The 16,191-nt window shown below is 40.2% G+C and overlaps 1 protein-coding gene across 40 annotated transcripts in view; it reads right to left on the bottom strand.

The window, feature by feature from the left end:
- RIMS2 (regulating synaptic membrane exocytosis 2) overlaps window positions 1–16,191 on the bottom strand; it is a gene marked incomplete at its 5' end in the record, with an annotated part of 943,810 nt that overhangs the window by 130,413 nt on the left and 797,206 nt on the right. The window contains one exon of one of the 40 annotated variants that reach the window (XM_082257909.1): window positions 10,532–10,819. The exons of the other annotated variants lie outside the window; for them this stretch is intronic. Coding sequence (XP_082114035.1) covers window positions 10,532–10,819 — 288 coding nt within the window. The remainder of the gene's footprint in view (window positions 1–10,531; window positions 10,820–16,191) is intronic. 40 annotated transcript variants of the gene reach the window in all.

Here is a 16,191-nt window from a genome sequence, read left to right as displayed (position 1 = left end):
GTTGGAAAAAGACACAAGTCCATCTAGCTCAAACAAATCAAGCAATAGAAATAAAAAAAAAAAGAAATAAAACAACAATACATGGATGAGCGAGTTTGGGGTGGAGGAACGTGACTGGTCTACAAAGACCTCAACCCTGAACCTAACCTGATAGAACTTCTTTGGGATGAATTAGAGCAGAGACTGCGAGCCAGGCCTTCTTGTCCAACATTAATGCCTGACCTCACAAATGCGCTTCTGGAAGAATGGTCAAACATTCTAATAGACACACTCCTAAAATTGCGGACAGCCTTCCCAGAAGAGTTGAAGCTGTTATAGATGCAAAGGGTGGCCCAATTCAATATTGAACCCTACAGACTAAGACTGGAATGCCCTTAAAGTTCATGTGCGTGTAAAGGCAGGCGTCCCAATACTTTTGACAATATAGTGTAGAAAGATAGATAGATAGACTATATTGTCAAAAGTTTTGGGACGTATGCCTTTTCATGCACATTTCCCTATGTGTCCCCTAATGCTTGAGTTACTGGGGTTAGATTACTAAACGGCAAACAGGCTGTTCACTCTGCAAGGGAATTTTCTCTTAGTTTCATCAATGTTGTGAGAATTCACTTTGCAAAGAATACCCAATCATGTGTATGGTAAAAATAAAAAGTTTCACTACATTCAATAGGCTAAGAGAAAACTCCCTTGTAAAGTGAAAATTCCCTTGCAAAGTAAACAGCCAACTAGCATTTAGTAGACCCACCCCTGCAAATTTTCTCTGTGGTCTGTAAATCCTATGATTACAGATTCCAAATGTCCACTTTCCAAGTGATTCGCCTTCATCTGGTTTGCAGGATCGACAGACTACACAACTCATTAAATGGTGAAGAAAGTGGAGACTGTGTTGTGTCTATAGTGACCTTCTTACAATAACTATTGGACCTACATTTCTTCTTTGAAAGAATTAATTTGAGGCACATACACAGGCAAAAGGAGAACTTGCATTAGTGCACATCACTAAGTTACAAGTGACATAGATAGCACTGTCATTAAACAGGCACCTAATGCAAATGAAGGTAAAACAGTGACAGGATTATGGAAATAGAGCTTCACTGCAGTTAGCAAAATACGTAAGTGAACTTAATATTGCTGTTCCCCTTCTCACTAGACTTGGAAATAACAGATCATGTCCCTCATCAAAGTAGACAGGGGCCACATTTCAGGAGCCCAGAATGCACCTGGTTAGCCATCACTGCTCAGTATGTATATACAAGGCGTGCAGCATAGCCATTCTCTGTTACTGCATTTAAGAGACAGAAGCTTTATGGGGAATGTGATATAATCTTTACTTATTGGCAGTTAGGAAGAAAGTCTTGTCCTTTCTCAGAATCCATCTCAAGCAGAAAACTGAGACCTTGTCTAACAAGATGTTTCCATCTGTCAGCTCTGCAGAATCACGCTTTAAAATGAGAAAATCAATAGAAAGTGATGGTGAGAGTCTTCCGCTACAGATTGGAAATACCACACAACCAGTGAAAGACTACATGACTGGTTGGCACATGTGCACTATGAGCACATGGGACATGATACTGGTGTATGTTCTGCCTAAAGTTACACTAAACTATATCTTTTTTATCAAATAATATTCAATACTCATCCACTAAATAATGGCCTACCCTTTGCAGCTATAACAGCTTCAACTCTTCTGGGAAGGCTGTCCACAAGGTTTAGGAGTGTGTCTATGGGAAAACACTCCTAAACCTTGCGGACGGCCTTCCCAGAAGAGTTGAAGCTGTTATAGCTGCAAAGGGTGGGTCAACAATATTGAGCCCTACAGACTAAGACTGGAACTGGAAGCTGGATGTGCTGGAACTGGAGAAAGTCCAGAGAAGGGAAACAAAAATAATTAGGGGAATGGAGGACATCAGCTATGAGGAAAGACTACAAGCACTGAACCTATTCTCTCTGGAGAAGAGACGCTTGAGGGGGGATATGATATCAATGTACAAATATTGTACTGGCAACCCTAGCATATGGAAAAACCTATTCAGAGAAAGGAAATACAATAAGACAGGTGGCCACTCACTAAAACTAGAGGAAAGGCGGTTTAACCTTAATATACGCAGGGGGTTCTTCACTGTGAGAGCAGTAAGGATGTGTAATTCTCTTCCGCAAACAGTCGTATCAGCAGGGAGCATTGATAGTTTCAAATGGGCACCTTAAAGACCACAACATACAGGGGTATACAATGTATGGTTAACAGTAAACACACACACACATCATAGGTTGAACTGGATGGACTGATGTCTTTTTTCAACCTCACTAACTATGTAACTATGCCTTTAAAGTTCATGTACGTGTAAAGGCAGTCGTCCCAATACTTTTGACAATATCGTGTATATTTTTCCCTTAGTATATTCATTAAATAATAATAAATATATAGTATATTTATTAAATAAACTACAAAGGCCACATATATATGTATATATATATATATATATATATATATATATATACTGTATATATGAATAATCGCAAAATGTACCATATTGGGTTTTATACTGTATTTGTGGAAGGGACTCAGGGCGTGCTCAAAGTCCACAGATTAGGGGGTGCAAATTACTTGCCTTGCCCCGGGCACTGACAACCCACACTACGCCACTGCCCCCACTTAAATTCTCTGCTGCTTGCAGGAGCAAAGATAGTGCCCAATTCTATGTAGGCTATCCTAGATAGGCTAGGAGAATATGGAAGCTTGGTTCCATTGTACCACCACTGGGAAATTCGATGAGAATGGGAAGACAAAATATGGCGTTTACATTAACGGAAACCTGTACTGAGAAGATTAACATTGCTAAAGTCTTTATTAAAATGATAGCTGCCTGGCTATCAAGCTAGCTGAATGAACTGCAATACTTCATGAATCACAGACCTGAAACAAAAAGGCAAATGAGGAGTTCAGGCCTCCACCTGACTTTGCTACTTGCATACTTGTTCTAGGTTAGAAACTCAGAATGTACTGAAGTCAGAGACAGCTAGGAAAGTCACTATTTTCATAGGAAAATTAGTAATTAAATTGACAGATTGAATCCGTGGAAAAGTACAGGTGTTGTGGAAAATGCCTCTACTGCTAAATTTTATTTTAAAATTATAACTTAACGAGGCTTTAAATTGTATCCATCCAAGATTCTGCCTAATTTCAAGTAATCTCCTCGAAAACCGAGGCTAGGACTTTCTTCTGCAGCTCATCACTGCCTTCTCTCCACCTCCCACAGCTCTGCCTTGCAGATATAGTGGTCCTAAGACAACTGAAAAAAGAATATATTTACCGTATTTATTTATTTTTACTGCAGAATGTACCAAATATGAGTAATGCATTCCACCACATTGCCATTCCTTGCTGTGAACTGTAGGGTGTACTTTAAGAATATTTTAATATGTCAGATTTCTAAGTCGGTGCAAGTGAATTACATTAATCTGTAATAATTTTGGCCAATACAAACTTTATTAAATTAAAATTAAACAACTTCCTTTCACAAGCCAGATCAAATGTATTGATTCTCTACCAACTAATATCCTGTGCAGAGCTTATTAATGACTGCCAAGTGTGACCCCTCCAGACCTTATGCCATTCCCTTACTATCTCACGTTGATTCTGAAGGGATTAATCTAATATTCTGCAACTTTTTCTCTCATTTCTCTCATTTTTTATAGGAAATGTGAACAATAGCAACGGTTCAGGACAAGTATGAGGTAAGGCAGCCAGATTTCCATGGTAACCAGGCTTCAGGGAACTGCACCAGTGTTCATCTGTCACTTTATATCAATGAAAGGCACCATTGTTTTTAAATTATTATGACTACAATGCTCAAGACTTCACTTATCCCTAATACACTGTACAGGATTCATTTACCAACATGATACTGTAACTGTCCAAGGTTGTTAAGACAGCAGTGAGCATGTTGGTCTAAGGGCAGCCATACATGGATTGAAATTCCGTCGGTTCAGCCTCCATACCTCTAATCCTGTTCTGGTGATAATTTAGAATTTCTCCAAATTTTCACTCATAGTGACAGTGGTTACCAGGACAAACAGAGAGAGTGAATCTTTCTAGTAGGGACTTAAATAGCAAAATAGCAATACACCAGACAAGGGAGTAACCCTTCACCACTATTTACAACCAAAAAAAAAAAAAAGAAAGAAAGAAAAATCTTTGCATGCTAAACCTGTGACTTGTGGGCCAAAAGTAGCCTGTGGAGCCATCTGATGTGGGACACGGCCTCAAACCTACGGAAACCCGCACAGCCTCCTTCGGGTGCACTCTGCTCTACTGAATAATTGTGAATAAAATGAAGTAAGTGCGCTAAACCCCCCCAAAAAAGCATATATTCAAAGATTGTTATATATGCATAAATCCGGCTATTCAATAATGTTATTGCACATTAAATGCATCAGCTTAAAAACATCAAAGTGCCAAGGTAGTTATATACCAATATCAATAATGATGTAAGCAATGTGAAAAACTTCTAATAAATGGAACATTCATTTATCCAAAAAAGTGCAATAGTGCAGAAAAAGTCTCTATATTATGATGGCTGTATAGTGTCCCTTCGTCAGTCACCACAGGTGCTCTAATGGTAAGAAGACTCACTCACCAGATGTAGTGGATTCCTGGTGGCATACGCGTGTGTGGACAAAATAAAGGAGTTTTTAACACTCTACACGAGGAGAAGTCCTTTGCTTTTTATATTTCCACACTTTGAGCCACCAAGTACCCGTGGAAGAGGAGCCCCGTGTCCGCCAGCACCTAGGAATATAGCCTGACCCAGAGGACCCCGGCCTGCTCTAGGAGCCTGGAGGTACTAGGATCAAGCGCTTTTGATTCCTTGTTGGCGTATGCCACCAGGAATCCACTACATCTGGTGAGTAAGTCTTCTTACCATTAGAGCACCATTAGAGCACCTGTGGTGACCGGCGAAGGGACACTATACAGCCATCATAATATAGAGACTTTTTCTGCACTATTGCACTTTTTTGGATAAATGAATGTTCCATTTATTAGAAGTCTTTCACATTGCTTACATCATTATTGATATTGGTATATAACTACCTAGGATGTTTTTAAGCTGATGCCTTTACTGTGCAATAACATTATTGAATTGCCGGATTTATGCATATATAACAATCTTTGAATATATGCTTTTTTGGGGGGTTTAGCGCAGTTACTTCATTTTATTCACATATAATAACAGTCCATAGTTATATAACGTGCAGCTTACCTGCCATTTACCAACATACCAGTGGCGCGAAGTGATTTTCCTCAACAGCTACTGAATAATTGCTGGTCCTCCATAACTCCAGCAGCTGTCGTACACAAGCCACTATTGCGGCTGGCTCCCCGCTCTTATCTATCTTTTTTAACACACAGACCCCGGGAGAGGAGGCTTTTAGCTGAGTAGATTACATCTAGTGGCATCCATACAGGGGTTCTGAAGGTGGATTCTCACAGTCGTGTGATGAGCATTTTAGTGCGTTATGGGGTTGAATTACTAAAGGCAAATAGACTGTGCAAGCGCAGTTGCTCCAGAGCTTAGTAAACAAGGTAAAGCTTCACTTTGAAAAGAATACGCAATCACTTGCAAGGAAAATAAGAAAAACTGCATTTTTGCTTGCACGCGATTGAATGATAGCAGTCAGCAGAGCTTCTGTTCATTTACTAAGCTCTGGAGAAACTGCACTTGCAGGATACAATTGCACTTTGCAAAGTGCACAGTCTATTTGCCTTTAGTAAATCAACCCCAATGTGTCATTTGATCTTTGCTTAATAAAGAAGTTTATTGCACTACTAGGGCATTCACTTCCCTGATTGTTGTTATTTGTTTCAATGGTCCACAGTCCTTGTTTTGGCAATTCAAGGAATGGCTGCAAAGAAATAGTGAAGGGCGAACACTGGTTCTGAGCTTTTTTGGCTGGTCACACCTGAGCGTGAGAGTGTGAATATTGGTGACCCAGGTGATTAAAAAAGTGATTTTGTGATTGTGGTAAACATCCAACGACAATTGGTCCCAAGGAAAATGATGATCCTGATTGTTGTTTTTCTGAACTATTTCATTGAATTGTGGCCTGCAACCAGTTAACAAATCACTTAAGTGGCCCCCGCCCTTCAAAAGGTTGAGCACCCCTGCTTTAACACATGGCTATGGATTCATGAAGGAAAGGAAAATATTATCTGAAATCCCAAACTGCCCTACTCACTCTATAACTCATGTAGCTACTAGAGTAGTAATAGATTTTTGGTAGACTCATCTTTTAACCCATTTGCTGCAACTAATGTATGTCCATCTTGCCAGCCAACTTGTCAGATTTACACAAAGTGTGTAACTCCGACAAGCAGACTGTCAACCAACTGTCAAGTGGAAGAGATCAGATTTAGTTCCCCCCACCCCCACAATGTTTCCCAGGCTCTGCTCGGTTTCACCTGCGAACCCAGGACTGGCATGACAGGTGCCGCCAGGTAGAGGGGAGTGATACTAACAAACATGCTTTCGCTGATCTAACCTTCCTAGAAGGAACCAAGAAGTAAAGTGTATTATATCACTTCCAGGTTCTCTTGTCACTTTCCCCAGCTGCTGTGGTCAAGGAAGGAGCTAATGGAGGGAAATCTGTTCATACACAATTGTTGGGGGTGCTTATGTATGAAAACGGATGCAGCCCTTCGCTTGCCTTTATCTGGCTGTTGGGGCACTATTTGTCCCATTGATACCAGACACTATTCTCATGGGGACACCAACAATGGAACACTATTTCTCACTTTAATACCAACAATGGAGCACTATTTTTCTCTCCAATACCAACGATGGGGTACTATTTCTCCCTCTAATACCAACGATGGGGTACTATTTCTCCCTCTAATACCAACGATGGGGTACTATTTCTCCCTCTAATACCAACGATCTCCCTCTAATACCAATGATGGGGTACTATTTCTCCCTCTAATACAATCAATGGAGCACTATTTCTCACTCTAATACCAACGATGGGGTACTATTTCTCCCTCTAATACCATAAATGGAGCACTATTTCTCTCTCCAATACCAGCGATGGGGTACTATTTCTCCCTCTAATACCAACGATGGGTCACAGTTTACTCCCACTGATGCTAAGACATTTCCTACTCCCACTGCCTATAGCCCAGCCTTTGTTTAGAAAGTTTGGAGATCCCTGTTCTAGACCAAATGATACACTCTATCAGGTCATCCTTTGCCATTCACAAAGACTCTCCTCTCTCCGACATTACTATCAGAATTAAAAATCTGTATCTCACCTCATACATTGATTTTACTATTTGTAAAAAAGGAATAATTTAAACTATGCAAAATATGCACATGTTGCACAATACATAAAAACCTGTGGAACCTCCCAAGGATCTGTATAATCTGTGCTGCAGCATGTGGGTGGTAATGGTAATTAAGTCATTTTAATGGTGTATTCAGAATCGGTTTGTACAACCCTGAAAGCTTAATGTACTCGGCTGACGAGGAAACACAGGAAAGTGCAGAACATCTGTGTTACTTTGTCACCAGTTTGCCACAGAAAACTCCTCAGGTTCCCTCCTACAGCCGGAAAATGGGCCAAATATATATGATATTTCTATGGAAATTTTGGAGCCATGCTGCTCTGCAGAACTGTGCTGTCTCCGTCACAAAATGGGTCAGCTTTGTCAAGGGAATGGCCTTCACTCAATGGAAATCTATTTCTTGACAATATAATTAATAGCTCTGAATCTGTTTTGATGGGAAGGAGGAGTCCGATAAGCGCAGGAAACATTTTATTGTTTATTAAGTATGACCTGCTGCTGCGTTTACTACCCATTGTACATTGTGTGGGCTATATGTCAACGTCATTAAGTTCAAAAGTGAAATAATAAACCAACAAATACTAAAAAGAATATAAATGCCATGTGTATTAGGTTTGACTGACAGGAAGGAAGCTGGGTTGTTTCCTAGATTGCGCTGCAAATGTTCCTCTTTAATAAGCTTAAAGTAGCCTATTTTATTCATTTATGCAGCACTGTCATGCTCTGTAGAGTTGTATATAATATATAAGTATATTCAGAACTCACATCAGTCCCTGAGCAGCCTTCGCTCTTATCTCACTATCATTAGTGTGAGGTGCTATACCAGCACATGCATGCTACAGGCCAAATTGGGAAAATGCTAATAAACCTGTCAATGTGTTTTTGAATTGTGGGATGGATCGAAGTCACACCATAACAAGTTTTACAAAGTCTATAACAGAGCATATATTAAATGTTAACAATGGCACTTTTTACACGTTAAAGTGGATGAACTCAATAACCAGTCCTAAAAAACCAGCAGAGGTCAAAAAAACAGTTACCAGTTTTTCCAGTGGGTGCTGATTGTAAAAAAAATAAATAAAAAAAAAAACAGAGGGAAAAGAACTAGCCACCAATATTGTCAATATTTATCTACTGCTAACTAGGGATGCACCGATCCGATATTCGGATCGGATATCGGCGCCGATATGGCCAATTTTGCTGGATCGGGGGATCGGTAACATTGACCGATCCACTGGCTGATCCGGTTTTTGCTTAGTAACGGCTCAGCCATCCCTTTCTTGGTGCAGTGGTAGTATGGGATGGGAGCCGCTACTTCCTGTATTGTCCCGGCTCACAGGCGGAGTGATATCAGATACACTCCGCCTGTGAATGGAGGAGCCGTACACATGAAGCAGCGGCTTTGCTTTGAACTGCAGCCGCATGCTTTGTGTGTAGCTCCGGATCGCTTCCGGTATCGACTATTGCACAACGCCAGATATTGGTATCGGGTCCAAACAAGTCGGATCGGTGAATCCCTACTGCTAACCTTTTCCCCATTACTGACTTGCCATGCCTTGCTTAGGCTGTGTGTTTGTGTGGAGGCGGCTATCTTGGTAGATGCAGAGCTTTATTTCTTTGTGACACAGCCTCCAGCAAGAATAGTGAGCTGCACAGAGACGCCATAGTTGTTACTTTCCATATGTGGTGTTCGTAGACCTTAGCCCATTCCATTCACAGTCATTTCCTACTGGAACTGGTAAGAGCCACGGACTGTGCTTTGTAGAGCAGGAAAAGGCATAAAGACCTTTGTTACACCTTGTATTTTACATGTGTCCAACACCGCATGAATGCAGCATGAGTTCTCACACTTCAGATATACACTTATGAGACTGTAGGTATAGAAGAGCCTAGGCACACTGACATATCAGGAAGGGCACTGGTATCTTTTCAGAAGAATTTCAGACAAGTGGTCCATTTGTCGGGGTTATACTTAGGCACAATTATCATTTCTGAATATTCCCTGTAATATAGCAAATCTTCACTTTTTGAGATCAGGTCCACTTTAATACTTCTTTACTTTCTGGTGATAAGAAAACAATAGGTTCTGTTTGATTTTAGTATTATTAGGAATGTATTGGTAAGATGAAACAGAACCCTGGCAACTGAATAAAGTTAGGAATGGTACGGTAGGAATTTGCATTGTGAGAGGTGACCTAGTATTTGCATGGAGTCTGTGCATTCTCCTTGTTTTGTTTAGGTTTATTTTAGATGTTCTGTTCTGGTAATTCACATCTGACTAAACTGGTTCTAGAGTAAAGCTAGCCATGCATAGACTGAAATTCAGCTTATTCAGCAGGGACTAGCCAATTTTCAACCCATGTATGGACAGGCTGGTTAAACACAAGTCAATCTATCGATAGAGAGTATTTATCTATACAAGAGACTAGAGGCGTATAGTGGCAAGGATCTCCACCAAGTCTATCTGGAGTCATCAAGGACCGTATAGAAATACAGTCAGGACAGGCACAGTTTCAAACCTTTAAAAGGTGGGGTGTGGTTGGGTGGACCGAGTAGATACAGAAAGACTAAAGCACCGGTCACATGGGCCAAATATCAGCCGATACAGTAGATACCAGCCAACATTCGGCCCATGTGTACAGGTCATTGTTTGACAGAAGCCAATCTCATGATCAGCTTCTGTCGAATGAGCATGCTGACCGATGTGTTCATCCCCCAGTCAGAACACAATAGCACAGTGAGTAGATCGCTGTACTAACATCGAATAGTTAGTACATAGACCTCCTCGTGAGCTGCTCAGGTTTTTTTTTTACTGTGTGTACCAGGCTTTAGATAATGTTTTGGTGTTGTAAGGTGCTGAAACAAAGCAGTGGTGGTCAACCAGTGGCTCAACAGTAAAGTTGCGGGCAGCTACCTCTTATGCAGCTCCCAGTATTAGCAGCGCCCTACCAGTCTAAACACCTGTTGTGTTATAACATTCCCAAACATGACTTTGTACCCTGAGTGCTTTCACTTAGAAAAGCAGTTAAAGACACTTAAGGAACTTTTTGGACCAGAATTGAATGCACATCTGTTTCAGGCCTCTGTATATACACGGTTTTAGGATATATATAAATATATGCTCTATGGGAATAATGTTGACACACAAGAAACTAGCTAAGAAGGAAAATACCCTAAGAAGACAGCATTTACCTGATGTCATTTTCTGACAACCTCCTGGGCAGACTTTCCTTGCGATCATCTGTTGGGTCATGTTGCTCTTCAGGTTTCTCATCATGTAGGCTCTCTTCATCTAATGACCCCTTGCTTTGCCTCTTGGTGCAATTTCCACTGACTTCCTGCAACTCCTCTGCCACCTTCTCACTATCCCCCTCGTGTATGCCTTCCTCCTCCTCCTCCTCCTCTGGGAATGCCAGGTGGTTCTCCCCTCCCTGCCCTGCCTCAATCCTATCTGCTCTCTCTTGCATTTCTCTCAGTCTCCTAACAAGCCCCACAGCCAAGAAAAGAAGCATGCAAACAGAAAAGAAAAGAAAAAAGGTTGGTTAGCATCAGCAACATGCACAAAGAAAAATCATGCAAAAAAAAAGAAAAGAAGAATAAACTGAAACATGGAATAAAGGAAATACATGTTTAGAAATGTACAGCCTCATGTATATATAGTCTGGTTATGCATAGTAAGTGAGCTGATCTAATCCTACTTGCTGAATCTGATTCTAGCCTAATTGCATAACGTTACCCAGTTTTGCTCCATTTTTACCTGTTCTAAAATATCCATATTTTTATAGGTAAACTCCAAAGAAATAAAATACAGGAATTCATGCAGATCTGCATTCTTTAATACATCATTAAATTGATTTATTTTAAAAGAAAGCAACGTAAGTACCTGACTTTGGCTTGGTATCAGATTATTGCAGTCTTTGTACAACAGAGCTCAGACTAAAGCCCCGTACACACGCACAGATTGTTGGCCAACTGATTGGCCAACTTTTGTCCAGTGTTGTTTGTTGGTTGAAATGTGCTCTAGACTTGCACTGGACTTTTGTTGGCCAACAAAAACCAACTTCAGAAGTGATGTCATGTGATGGTTAACTTTCCGTGTGTTTTTTCTTCTCTGAGCATGCCCAGTCTTGCTCATCTGATTTTTGTCTGCCGAAATCTGTACTGACTGAGGAACAATCGGCCGTTCTTTGTTGGCCAACAAAAATTTTATAGCCTGCACACCAGATTTTTTTCGGCCGAAAATTCGCAGTTGGTTGTCGGAAGCATCATACTAACAAGCCTACAATCGGCAGATCGGATGTTGGCCAACAATTTACGGCCAACAATCTGTGCATGTGTACGGGGCTTAAGAGAGAGAGAAGCAGCACAAGATGATAATCAATTGTGCTGCGGTGCCAGAGCATGCTGGTTGGGGCAAAGAGCAAAGTAACAAAGAGATGAGCTCATCAATTTGCTGCTTCTCCTTTCACTTTCCAGACTAGGACAAGACCCGTGTTACTTATCTGCAGCAGAGAAAAATAAGGTCTCCTGACCTACCAGGCATGGCTGTGCAGTGTGGCAAAGCTGTGTAAATTCTGGGACTGGATGAAATACAAATCCTTTGGCAGTTAAAAAAGCTCTCATACGTGTATTTCATCTATGTATTAAACTGGATTTCAGCTTTAAAGATTTAGTATGTACGGAAGAATTTTAAAAGAGGGCCTATATGTCACTCTTTCTTCTCACATGTCAAAACAGACAGGTCACACCTAGACAAAACACAATGAGGTTGATTTACTAAAGGCAAATATTCTGTGCACTTCAAGAGGGGAAGCTCCTGAATGAGGGGAAGATCTGCCGATTTCTATCATCCAATCATGTGCAAGCACAAATACTTTTTTAGTTTCCTTGCATGTGATTGGATATTCTTTGCAAGGTGAAGCTTTATCTCATTTACTAAGCTCCGGAGCAACTGCACTTGCAGTGCACATTAGTAAATCAGCCCCAATGTAAAGTTTTGCTCACTGTTACCTAAACTGTCAATCAGAGTCATGCAGTGGTGAACACTGGATATTTCCCACCATATTTTACAAGAATTAAACAGCTAAATAGAGCAGAAGTGCCCAATTTTTATGCAAATCCTATCATTTTAGTAAATAGCTGCTGATCTTAAATAAATTGCATAGCTAGGAAAAGAGAAGGAGGGCAGGCTGTGTTGAAGTAATAATGCTCACCACTGTGATAAAAACCCTTCTAACCCTGCATACATTTTCAATGCACAGACTACTTGCTATGAATATTTATATAAATGATAACAATGTAGCATGTTGATCCAGGGAATATCTGGTTGTCTTATTGCAGGGGCCTCCAATCTATGGCCTGCGGGCCAAATGCAGCCCACTCCAGTATTGCATCTGGTCTGCAACTAGGGTCAGATTCCTCCTCTAATGGGTCCAAGAGGGCTCTGATGAGGACCCTGACTCTGATGTCAGGGGTGTGCTAATGAGGACTCTGATTTATAGGGGGACTCTTAAGGTGGACTCTGATGTAAAGGGGCTGCTGGTAGGGTCCCTGGTGTAAGATGGGACTCTGATAGGGATTCTGATGGGGGAGGGAAATCTTTATGTGGACTCTGATATAACAGGGGACTATACTATGGTGATGGACTTGGAGGTAAACGGAGCTCTGATGGGGACCTGATATAAGGGGGGACTCCTAAGGCAGCCCCTGATGCAAAGGGGGCTCTGATGGGGACCCTGATGTAAGGGAGAACTCTGATGAAAGGGAGAACTCTGATGTAAGGATGAACTCTGATGGGGGACCCTGATGTAAGAGGGGCTCTGATGGAACCTAGATGTAAAAGAGAACTTTGATATAAGGAGGGACTCCTAAGGTGGACTCTGATGGGGACCCTGACGAAGTGGCCCTTCGTGGCTCCAAAACGTTGCTGTTTGTTTACCACGTGACCATGAAAATTCAACTTTGGACCCTTTCAATGTCAGCTGATGACATTTATTCACTCTGAGGTAAGGGGGGACTCCTAAGGCAACCCCTGATGCAAAGGGGGCTCTGATAAGGACCCTGAAGTAAGGAAGAACTCTGATGTAAGGGTAAACTCTGATGTAAGAAGGGATCTGATGGGGTCCATGGATGTAAAGGGAGCTCTGATGTAATGGGGGACTTTGCTTTGTTTTACTGAAACTCTTTATGTTTTGAATCATACTATGCTGATTCCAAAATCTATCCAAGTAAAACGCATTCATTCATTTAATATGCATTGATTTGCAAAACTGATTTTTTTTTTTTTCGGCCCACAAATATTTGTAAAATATACAATGTGGCCCTTGAACTTAAATGTTTGGAGACCCCTACCTTGGGGAATTTGAAAGTATTTTTTCCCTTATTAATTTCCTCTAGATCTGCTGAGTTTAGGATTCTGTGGATGCAGGTTTTTAATTTTTTCTTTTCTATTGGTGGAAGCTGTTTTGTCTTTTTCCAACTTGACTAACTGAATCTTCTATGTATGCCTTTTTATAATTGTGGCATATTTCAAATATATGTGGCAATAACCACTAAGGTGAAAAGCAGATAGCAAGTGGGCAACCAAGTATTAATCACTCCCAAAAAATGTTGTGGTCAGATAATGGACCACTAATTTTTACCTGCTTTTATTACAAACAATCACGTTTCAAGGACTTATTGGATATATTTAGTAATTATAACAGAATCTTATTTTAAAAAAAAACATGCAAAATGTAACTTGATCTCCGGAAGATTTTACCCCCCTTCATGACCAGAGCATTTTTTGCTATTCGACACTGCGCTACTGGTCATGCAACATTGTGTGCAAATGAAATTTATGTCATCTTTTTCATGCAAATAGAGCTTTCTTTTGGTGGTATTTGATCACCACTGGGTTTTTTGCAATATAAACAAAAAAAGACAGGAAATTTTGAAAAAAAAAAGCAATATTTTTTTATTTTCTGATATACAACATTGCCAATAACAAATGTAAAAAATCTAATTTCTTCATGAATTTAGGCCAAAATATATTCTGCTACATGTCTTTGGTAAAAAAAAAAAAATCCTAGTAAGTGTATATTATTTGGTTTGCCTGAGAGTTATGGCGTCAGGTATAGATACTGGAATTTTTATTTATTTCTTTTTTTATACTAGTAATGGTGTGCGCACGCACCCTACCTGGAAGTGTTGGATCACGTATCAGACACGGGACCCAGCGCAGAGAGACAGCTTTGCCTCCGTAACTGTATTTGAGGCAAGCAGTTAATCATAAGATTCATACTATCCCTTAAATAACTTGTAAACATAAATTGGACTGCATTTATGTGCTAGACTCAAAAGTGGATAAAAATGTAACTTTGTTTTTGGGGAATTAAATATTCACTTTAGTATGTTCCAAGTAGTTGACAAAATGATACCTTAACTTTTGAAAAGTACCAATTTACACAGATTACCACTTAAACACCTGCTGACTGCGCACTTTTACTGCTACAGTGAGGGCCGGATGCGCAGAATCATGTATACATACATGATTCTGCATTTCCGAATAGGAGGCGTGCATGCGCCCGCCTGTCCGGCTATGCGGTTCCTGGCTCCAGCATATGCCGATCACTGATTCCTGGCCAATGATTTGTTCTGTGAGGTACATAACCACCATGGTAGGTGGAACCTTACAGACCATTCATGATTTATGGCCAGGACCCACCAATCATCGGAGCGAGTGACAGGAGAGCTCTTTGTGTATGTAAACAACACATAGCTCTCCTCTGTCAGCTGAAATGTGCCGTTTTTTGTTTCCCTTAGTAAAAGCACCACACAGTAAACATAGTTAGGAACATATTTAACCCTTTGATTGCCCCGGATGTTAACCCCTTCCCAGCCAATGTCGTTAGTACAGTGTCAGTGTGTTTTATTAGCACTGATCACTGTAATAGTGTCACTGGAGATGTCAGTGGCAGTTAGTCAGCTCCACAAAGTGTCAGTTAATATCAGATTTCCCGCCGTCCCGGTATAAGTTGCTGATCACCGCCATTACTAGTATAAAGTATATATAGTAAAAAATTAATTAATAAAAATTCCAATATATATATATATATATATATATATATATATATATATATATCATAGTTTGTAGACACTATAACTTTCATGCAAACCAATCAAGATACCCTTATTGGGATTTTTTTTACCAAAGGCATTGAGCGGAATACATTTTGGCCAAATGTGATTTTTTTTTTTTAATTCTTTTTTAATGGATATGTTTTCATAATTTATGCTATTTTTTTCTTTATAGCGCAAAAAATAAAAAAACCCAGTGGTGATCAAATACCACCAAAACAAATGTGATTTTTAAAATTATTTTTTATTGGATGTGTTTTTCAAATGTATGCTATTTTTTTTTTTTTCGTTTATAGCGATTAAAAATCCAGGTGTGATCAAATACCACCAAAACAAAGCTCTTTTGTGGGAAATGATATACATTTTGTTTGCATACAGCATTGCAAGACTGTGCAATCGCTAGTTAAAGTAGCAAAGTGCCGAACAGAAAAAAATGGCCTGGTCATGAAGAAGATAAATCTTTCCCGGAGCTGAAGAAGTTAATGCCTCAGATGAAAATAGTACATTTTGATTCCAACTCATTATCATATGTCTATTCACTTTATTACACAATTATAATATAATTTGATGGCTACATTTTTGCTTATCAAAAAAAGCTTACAGTCTTGGAAATAGGGCCCCTTTCATGCATGCAACCTATCTATTTTGATCCGAAAGGAATACATCCCTATGGGTGGGGGGATGTAAGCAGACTTGCACCCCTCTATATTTGCCACCACTGGGTCCATTGAGAG

Source organism: Pelophylax lessonae, assembly GCF_965119305.1.
Source record: "Pelophylax lessonae genome assembly, chromosome: 5".
In the NCBI taxonomy this organism is placed as follows: Eukaryota; Metazoa; Chordata; class Amphibia; order Anura; family Ranidae; genus Pelophylax; species Pelophylax lessonae.
The sequence above is the reverse complement of the archived record's forward strand: the minus strand, read 5'-3'. Positions and strand labels throughout refer to the sequence as shown.